This window comes from Scardinius erythrophthalmus, assembly GCF_964197995.2.
Source record: "Scardinius erythrophthalmus genome assembly, chromosome: 14".
Lineage (NCBI taxonomy): Eukaryota > Metazoa > Chordata > Actinopteri > Cypriniformes > Leuciscidae > Scardinius > Scardinius erythrophthalmus.
This window is the reverse complement of record NC_138234.1, coordinates 24,821,242-24,830,262: the sequence shown is the minus strand read 5'-3', so window position 1 is coordinate 24,830,262 and position 9,021 is coordinate 24,821,242. Positions and strand designations below refer to the sequence as shown.

Below are 9,021 nucleotides of genomic sequence, written 5' to 3'. Positions count from 1 at the left end.
AGGAGTAAATGCGCAATGCATATTTATAAGCTAGTATTAAAAATAGCATAGGATATAGCCACATCCACGAATAAATTGTAGCACTTGAGGGAAACTCGAAAGCTATTGGTTCACACATGCTTAATATGCATGAAGAATTAAGGCGGTCTTTATTTCAAAGACGTGAAAAGCTTTAAACAGAAAGACAGCAGGCACAAGATGTGTTTGCATTCCCGGTCATAGAATTTTTAAAAAATCTGAAACGCTTTGCAGCAGTGTATAAAAGGGGCGTGTCATATGCAAATCATACCATTTACAAAGACATTTAATTCATGCTTGTGAATCTTAAAAGTACAAGTGAATAATTATCCGAAGTAAAACATTTTTTTTAAATTAACTGCAAAAGCGCTGATGTGGAAGAGATGCAAGACGGGATTTTTTTGAGGTAAATAGAAAAGCTGCCATGATTTAGAAAAGAACACTCAGACATGCTTTTTCCCCTCTCAAAAATCACTTTCCCTAAAACAGTAAAGTGATTGTGTGTCGTATACATGTATGAATGTATGTATATATATATATATGTATATATATATATATATATATATATATATATATATATATATATATGCATTTCTATCCATTTGTTTTTTAATTAAATTTGATATTCAACTATTCTTTTCATTTTCAAAAATCCAGGCTCAGGTGAACTGAAATCAATTCACCAATGTAATATTATATAACAGTGTCATTTTTTTCTATTTTTGAACTTATGTTCTCTTCTGTCATTTTGCTGTTAGTGTGAGGGTAGTATGTGTTGAGATGTCTTTAAAGGAGCAGTTTGCTTATTTTGATTGGCCATTTAACCTTCTGGTTAGCGTTTCTGTCAGAATTTGCACCCAGAACAGGGTTTTGACACATTTTCGATCGTCATTCACTTCTATTTAAATCAGTGTTCAAGAGATCTACTCTTTACAGCTCAAAAAAAACTGTTTATACAGATCCTTTTAAGGAGTGATTAACATTCAATCTTTTCGCTATATATAAAAAAAATTTAAAAAAAAAAATGGACAAAAGCAAAATAACCATTCACAAGTCTGTGATCTGGCTGAAGTGTTTTCTTACATTCTCTGCACAAAAATAATGGGTAACGTCCCTCTGCAAACTGCCCCTTTGACGCTAAGACAAACAGTGGTGCTGTTGCTCCATCTGTAGTTCAGAAAAGGAATCACCAGGGTCCGCTCTCTGGGTAGTTGGGCACAGCGGCTGGATACTGGGGCAGGCTGGGGCCGGTTTCAGAGATGGCGTTGAATCCGGCTTCTCTCACAGGGGCGTTCTTCCACACACCCGTGCTCCACTCTTCCTGCGCCCGCTGTAAACTGCCTCCTCCACCACGATATAGTCGATGGACCTTTGAGGGGACAACACTAATGTGACACTTTGCTCTTTTGTTTTAACTTAAAGCTGCAGTCTGTAGTTTTTCCTCTTTGTCGCCATCTCTGTTCGAAATCTGCAATTGCAGTTAATCGCGGAATTATCAACTTTACGTGGGTTGTGCCTCGGCACGGCACAGCGCGGATGAATCCTATCCAGTCGCCGCGCCGGTGTGGATCCTGTCATTCGCAATCACAGATTCTACTTTTTGGAAGTATGACCAACATAAGAATTTTCACCGGAAAATGTCGTCTGATCAAGTAAGTAACATCCACTTTTGTTCTGACCAACTAAGGGGAAAAAAGCAGTGCAGTAAATCACGCCGATTAAATCTAACGATCGCTTATCATATCAAATTATACTTTGTTCTCCAATTGTTAATGTTAATAACATCAGCATTGCGTGACTACATTTAATGTGTATTAGGGCTATCTGTAGTTCAGTTTCCATTTCTGTGTAGTCTAATTTCTAATTGTCATACCAGCAAATTAATGTTCCTTAGAACTGGTTTTAAAGCCCTTCCGATATTTATCCTTGTTTTCGCATGGGCCCGGTTGCAGTCTCTCTTTTTCTGTAGCCACTCCGAAAGTCTTTTGCGTTTTGCAACGGGTGAATCTCCAGTTGTCACTGCTTGTCGTTTGAACCTTTCTGGATCCGCCATCAAATTGATAAGTTGAATTATATCAAGTGCTGTGAGAAAAGGCTATAAATCTCCACATCCAACATCCTCACACGCAACATAGCCGACTAGCCGAGACTCTTTCTTTATGTGTACAGATATGGCGTAATGACGCAAAGACATGCTCCAATTTCCCACAGAAATCCACCAGTACCACTGGAATTAAAAACATTATTACAAGCTTACCGTTTTGAATGAGCTAAGGCAAGCAGATCGTTTTGAACGCTGGCTGGTTATGTACTTGCTCATAATATTTGGATAATTTTTTACCCAAAAAAGTTACGGACTGCAGCTTTAAGGATTCGCTCTTTAAAGTAAAGTTTTTTTTAGTAGTAATGATGAATTAATGGTTGTGTGCGTGTTCAAATCATACCTTGATGAGAACAAGTCCCATGAGAACTGTATCTACGGTAAAGAGCAGAGTACAGATGAGCATGAATATAGCCGAGGTTACATTCGTGCTGAAAAACATCACTGTGGCGATCCAACCACTGCGAAGAGAGGAAAATATGGCGAGTTAACATCATTGGAAGTATTAAAATGGCCACACAAAGATCGGGTTTATTCATAAAACACAAGTTAAGCTCAATCCACAACATGTTAAATAATAATAATGTTGATTACCACAAAAAGATCCCTTTTGAAAACTAAGAATAAATAACTACAATCATTTATAATTGTTTTGATCATTACTCCAGTCTTCAGTGTCACATGATCATTCAGAAATCATTCTGATTTACTGCTCAAGAAACATTTTTTTTGCATGATAAAGGTCTATTTAAAGGCACAGTATGCAAACACTAGAGGTCACTTATTCAAAACAATAACAAAGACGTAGTGTGACGACGCCATGAATCATGGGAGTTGTCGTCTTCACCTCCACAGCCGATGGTAACATCCGATGGGACTCATGAAATCATGTTCATCTGTGAGCTAATGCATTAAAGTTTTATTAACATTACTGTGGTATAGAGCAGGGCGGGAGCGAGAGCCTGGTACATTTTACCATGCTGTTTTAATATATGCCACAGTCGGCCACTGCCGCTCCTTTCGCTTTGTTGTTTATGCATATTTTACGATTAAAGTTACGTTTAAAGTAACATTTTCTTGCAGGATTAACATTTATATGCTTTTGAAAACGAAATGTCCCCAACACTTTGGCCAAAGTTAGTGTGTGTTGAAATAACGGATGCAGACGGAAAAGACTAGACGGCTGTCTAAATATATAAACTCATGACTTGAGTAACAAGCTGAAGTAATCAAGAAATCCAGATTTGCTTCAACCTAGTAACAGAGGACGATTTGCTGAATTAGACATACGAAGAACCAATCATGTTGGAGAAGATGTAATGGATCATGTCACCATTTTCATGCTCCTATTCTATAAAAACTGTTTTACTCTTTTTGCTGGTGGGGATTTTCTCTTTACAAATGATGTTAACTCAATTCATATTAAAGGTGGTATCAGTGATTTTTGGCTTTTTCAGTGATTTTTGGCTTTTTCATCAGGTTTTGAGCCAGCTTTTTCTTCAGCTCTGACTTTGCGTGCAGCCGTGCACGATCACAAAACCTCACAACACCCTCCCCCCCTGTCGGTGATTGGTTGGAACACTATTTGTTTTGGTTTTGAGTGTTTGGCTAAACCATTTGTTTTTGTGTGCAGATCTCAGAGCCTAGGCTGCCTACAGAGACACGTTTTTTTGACGGCATGCTGATGGGGCGGGCAGCTAGCGGATAGTTAGGAAAGATTAGATGAATGTGATAAAAATATTTTTGGGCCTGAAATCACTGATACCACCTTTAATTATCGAATACCCTAACATTTCAACGTTACTCACCATGCACCCCAACCTGATATTCCAAGACTCTGGATGAAGGCGAGAACACATTGCAGGAAGAAAATGAAGAAGAAGGCCATGAAGTTGAAGGAACTATCAGCCCTGAAAAGACACACACACAAAAAAACAGTTCAATCAAAGTGAAAAACCAACCTCAGCAAACCTGCTCTTCGCCAAAAAGAGTTTCCTTGCCTGAATGCTTTATAGAGCGGCCTGAACCAGCAGGTGTAGCTACATGGGCTGAAAACCAGCAGCCAGAGGAGCGAAAAGCCAAAGTTGATCGCTCCACCCCCTCCGGCCCACCAGGCTATGCAGGCCACCACATTAACGCACAGTGTGATAGAGTATACTGGAAAAACAGAATATCAGTCATCAGATAAAGGGATCAGATCTTACAGTGATAGCTCACTCAAAAATGATCATGTCGTTCCAAACCTGTAAGACTTTCGTTCATCTTCCGAACACAAATGAAGATCTTTTTAATGAAATATGAGCCAGTTCTGTACTCTCCATTGACATATTCATCATATAAAGCGATCGTGTCTCCGGAAAATTTGGACTAAACCGCTCAATTCAAATGGATTCGTTCTACGATATCTTTATGAACGTTTTGAAGCGTCAAAGTGGTAGTTGCATAGCTGTCAATGGAGGGACGGAAATCTCTCAGATTTCATTGAAAAGATGTTCATTTGTGTTCCGAAGATGAACGAAAGTCTTACGAGTTTGAAAAAAACATGAGGGTGAGTAAATTATGACAGAATTTTCATTTTGGGTGAACTATCCATTTAAAGGATTAGTTCACTTTAAAATGAAAATTAGCCCATGATTTACTCACCCTCAAGCCATCCTAGGTGTATATGGCTTTCTTCTTTCAGACGAATACAATCGGAGTTATATTAAAAAATATCCTGGCTCTTCCAAGTTTTATAAAGGCAGTGGATGGCAACCAACAGATTGAAGCTCAAAAACATGCATCCATCCATCATAAACAAACTCCAAACGGCTCCTGTGGGTTAATAAAGGCCTTCTGAAGCATAAAGATGAGTTTGTGTAAGAGAAATATTCATATTGTAAGGCCCAATATATTGGTCCAATTGCCGGTTCGCCAATACACAGGGAAGGTTATCACGTGTTCTGTCCTCACTCATGCAAAGTATTGGTTGGTTAAATTTGTAATACATTGATCATATGTATTTACTCGTTAATTCATCGGACTCCATAAATGAAAGGTTTTAATAACATCTGTGCCTCACTAAAAGTGAGTGAATGTTTGACTATTCCTTTCAACCATTAAATGAACAATGTCAAAATCAGTTAGAATAATCACATATAACAATTTAATATTTCAGATATCAGAGATCAATTCCACAATCAATTCAAATATCTAGAACATGGTTATACATTGATTACACCAAAGAATCTTACCCAGCTTGTACCTGAGATAGAGAGAGAGATGGAGAGCAAAATCACCTATTCCATTCGTGTCCAGCAAAGAAGAGCCCAGAGAGAGGGAGCACACCTTCCTTTATTCTCTCTTGATCAGGTGACATGGGGGATGGGGGAGACCACCCTCAAATGGCTTCTATAGAGCTGGTAAGTCCCGCCCCTTCCGCAAAACCCCGCTGGACCTCAAAGTTGAAAAACCGTCAATGCAAGTGAATGGGAGAAAATAATTATTTTCTGGTCCCGTTTGAATTGTGCCATGAATGTGAACATATGTTGTCTGTGAATTTTTTATATAACTTTTCGTGTAAAGAATGATACAATTTAGCGGGTAGAAGTTTGATACGGTTAGACTTTGTGTGAGAGCACTTTGTGGACTACAACTCTCGGCGCGTTTGAAACGTCAACACCACTCGCACACGGACACTAGCTCACGGATCCCGCTAAACATGGCTGTGTCTTTGGTGCACTTCACCGCCTTCTTTCAGGGAGAGGACAAAATCGTTGAGGTTGGCGAAAACCACGAGTAAGTCAACTTTATGGGGTGACGTCACATAGGCGACGTAGTCTTTCTCGTTATGTCTTTTCCACAACTGCTAGCTGAAGAATCATACCATATATTGTCAAACTCGTAACATGAAAAGTTATATAAAAAATTCACAGACAACATATGTTCACATTCATAGCACAATTCAAACGGGATCAGAAAATAATTATTTTCTCCCATTCACTTGCATTGACGGTTTTTCAACTTTGAGGTCCAGCGGGGTTTTACGGAAGGGGCGGGACTTACCAGCTCTATTCAACGAAAGGGGGGTTGCCAAGCGGGAAGGAAGTCGACCGGAAGTTGAAGCCGGCCGCGTGCCACCATCTTGTAGCAGAACTTCACCTGCTGTTAGCATTCCATTGACTCCCATTCATTTTGGCGTCACTTTGACAGCGAATAACTTTACATCTGAGGCGTTTGAAGACTCCATTTGTCCATTATTTATTTCTAAAGAAACACGACAATGTATAAAATGCCCCATTACCTTGTATCTTACGTCACAGCCCCGTAGAAGCAGTTTTTGTAAAAGTAGGCTAACGATTGCGTCATAACCACGCGACTCTCTGTCGCACAGTAGAAAATTACTGTATGGACGGGAGGAGAAGCTCACGGGCAATCGGGGAGACGTGGAGGCAAAATGACTAAATAATTAATCAGAATACCTAGCAAAAGTTGCTCCAAGCTCATGGACAGCTCCTACTCACGCTCTCTGTCTCTGCAAGTTTCGGAAGGGAATGATTCAGATTTCTCATGCCACAGCCACTAGAAGACAGACGGGTTGCTCACGTCACATCTACGTCGTCAAGCTCAGTTTGAGTCGGTTTGAGTCTGCGCGTCAGGAACGGAAGTCCTAAAAAAAATCGCTAAAAATGGGCTTCACTTGTCTCAATTGAGTTCCAATGAGATGGCTCTGTCCACTTCTTATACTGTCTATGGGGGTTGCCTTATCTGGTCTTATCTCTAAACCAGTTTTCTCTAAACTTCTCTAAACCTTATTTCCTTTTATTTTATCTATCTGGATATGAGATATCTGTACCACTCACTTTGAGACATTTCAAATGACACCAAAAACATAACAGTCAATGTTAAATATTCACATTAAACCATGTTCTTGTGTGAGTTCCTAGTTGTTTTCCGAGAGGAAGTGATGCCGCATGGGGGAGGTCCATAGACCGGGCCAAACGAACATACGCAGTCTACTTGCCCCTAATGCGCAACTAACGCAACTCATGGGCGTCAGAAGAAAAGTAAATATCAGCAGCAAGTCGCATTACATCGGAATCCGTATGTTTGTTTGGCCGGAAGCAAGTTATTTTACTTTATAAAGTTTTTACACAAACTCATCGTTTTGCTTCAGAAGGCCTTTATTAACCCACAGGAGTCGTTTGGAGTTTGTTTATGACGGACGGATGCACGTTTTTGAGCTTCAATCTGTTGGCTGCAATCCACTGCCATTATATATTTTTAATATAACTCCGATTGTATTCATCTGAAAAAAGAAACTCATATACTCCTAGGATGGCTTGAGGGTGAGTAAATCAATTTTCATTTGAAATTGAGTCACTCCTTTAACTGCTTCTGTCAAACTTCCAGTAAAGTTTGCATTTCTTTACTCACAGATCCAAAGATTGTAAACACGACGCACAAGCTGGCAGTGCGGTTGCGGAATTTCCTCATCCACATTCTGGTAAAAACATGGCTTTATGCGAAGAAACTTCGGCAGAGGGGGGAAGTTGTTTGCTCGATCTGTCAAGCAAAAATGGAAATTCTTTTTTTTTAATCACAGCAATAACAAGGGACAAAAAAGTCGATAAAAACAGACATTTATAGTTTTCTTATGCCAACCAAACCTGACCTACCTGTCATTTCTCAATTTTGAGAAAAGGTGGATAATGTTGATTTTCCCTCTCTGAACTGATATACTGATGTTTTCAGTGCTAAAAGACACACAGATATCCTAAAAACATGGAAAACATTATTAAAAATAGTTTAGGATATAATAATCAGCCTTTAAGTTCTGACCACACAACTTTAGTACATCTATCTATAAATTACAGGAACGTCTGTCTGTCTGTGTGTGTGTTATTCGCATATCTCTCGAACCGTTTAGTCCGATGGATTTCAAACTTGACAGGTGTCTTGCTACGGGCACGAGTAAATGCAGTGCCAAGTTTGACATTGTTTGGATTAGAAATGCAAAAGATATCGGTAAAAGAAGCACTTAGAAGGTTGTGGTTTAAAAATAAACATTCTGACATTAGAGGGTTGTGGTTTAAGACATAAACACTGTGAGCTAAACAAAGTCAGCTAGCAGCTACACTGCTTATTTCTGAATATTATATTTTATTCACGGCCATGATTTGTAGTAGCCTATTCACAAACTGTTTGGACAAGCGTAGCGTTTTCTCTGAGTTCCCTGTGTATCCTGCTCCCTGAATCGTGTAGCTCAATTTTCCATATTTATTGTATGTCATTATGTCAGTATCAGTATTTGCTTTCTACCACGCACAAATAAAAATGTCACTGAACTTTTGCTGTGTAATTGTAACAATGAACACTCAAACACACCGAACCAACAACTACTAAAACACACACAAAAAATGATTTTGCACGGGCACTTTGCACTAGTTGAGTAAATGATAAATAATTGTTGATAAGGGCTTGCTTATGTTGTTTTAAATATGTGTTGTTGTTTAAAATAATTCTACATTGACGATATTTTACAGCATATTTGAAAACATAGCACAGGCCAACAGCTAACACAACTGCAGTAGAAAATCAACAGTCAAACTATAACACATCTACGCAAATTAGAAATGCTATTTCATGTGCTTAAAAGAAAAAAAACATTGCTTTGATAATATAATAAAATCTTATTTTACAATAAAAATACAATAAAACTTATATTCCCGAAGATACGATACCTGTGAACAGCTAAATATTTTGATGGGGATGCGTCTGCAGTCTGCATTGAATCCTGGCGATCACGTGGCGGACTGGAAGCGTTCTGATGCATTGTGGGAAATGTAGTTCTAAACGCGGCCTGTTTTGTACGTGGCATACGGACGTTTTAACTGTTGAACACTACAAGCCCCATCACAAGA

The 9,021-nt window shown here is 39.0% G+C and overlaps 1 protein-coding gene across 1 annotated transcript; it reads right to left on the bottom strand.

Annotated features, from left to right (window-relative positions):
- Positions 1–664: 664 nt before the first annotated feature.
- On the bottom strand, positions 665–8,940 carry scamp4 (secretory carrier membrane protein 4). The gene is made up of 7 exons (XM_081383704.1): positions 8,842–8,940; positions 7,777–7,874; positions 7,535–7,663; positions 4,120–4,276; positions 3,928–4,029; positions 2,463–2,580; positions 665–1,387 (listed from the first exon to the last, which is right to left on the bottom strand). The coding sequence occupies exons 2-7, from the start codon at positions 7,781–7,783 to the stop codon at positions 1,205–1,207; spliced, it is 696 nt and encodes a 231-aa protein (XP_081239830.1). The 5' UTR covers positions 7,784–7,874; positions 8,842–8,940; the 3' UTR covers positions 665–1,204.
- Positions 8,941–9,021: the final 81 nt, after the last annotated feature.

Bases quoted from the DNA above. Each gene is read 5' to 3' on its own strand.
- scamp4 (XM_081383704.1), bottom strand. The intron at 2,581-3,927 runs GTGAGTAACGTT...CTCTCTTCGCAG, and splicing joins ATATCAGGTTGGGGTGCATG to TGGTTGGATCGCCACAGTGA. The intron at 1,388-2,462 runs GTATGATTTGAA...GTCCCCTCAAAG, and splicing joins TGGGACTTGTTCTCATCAAG to GTCCATCGACTATATCGTGG.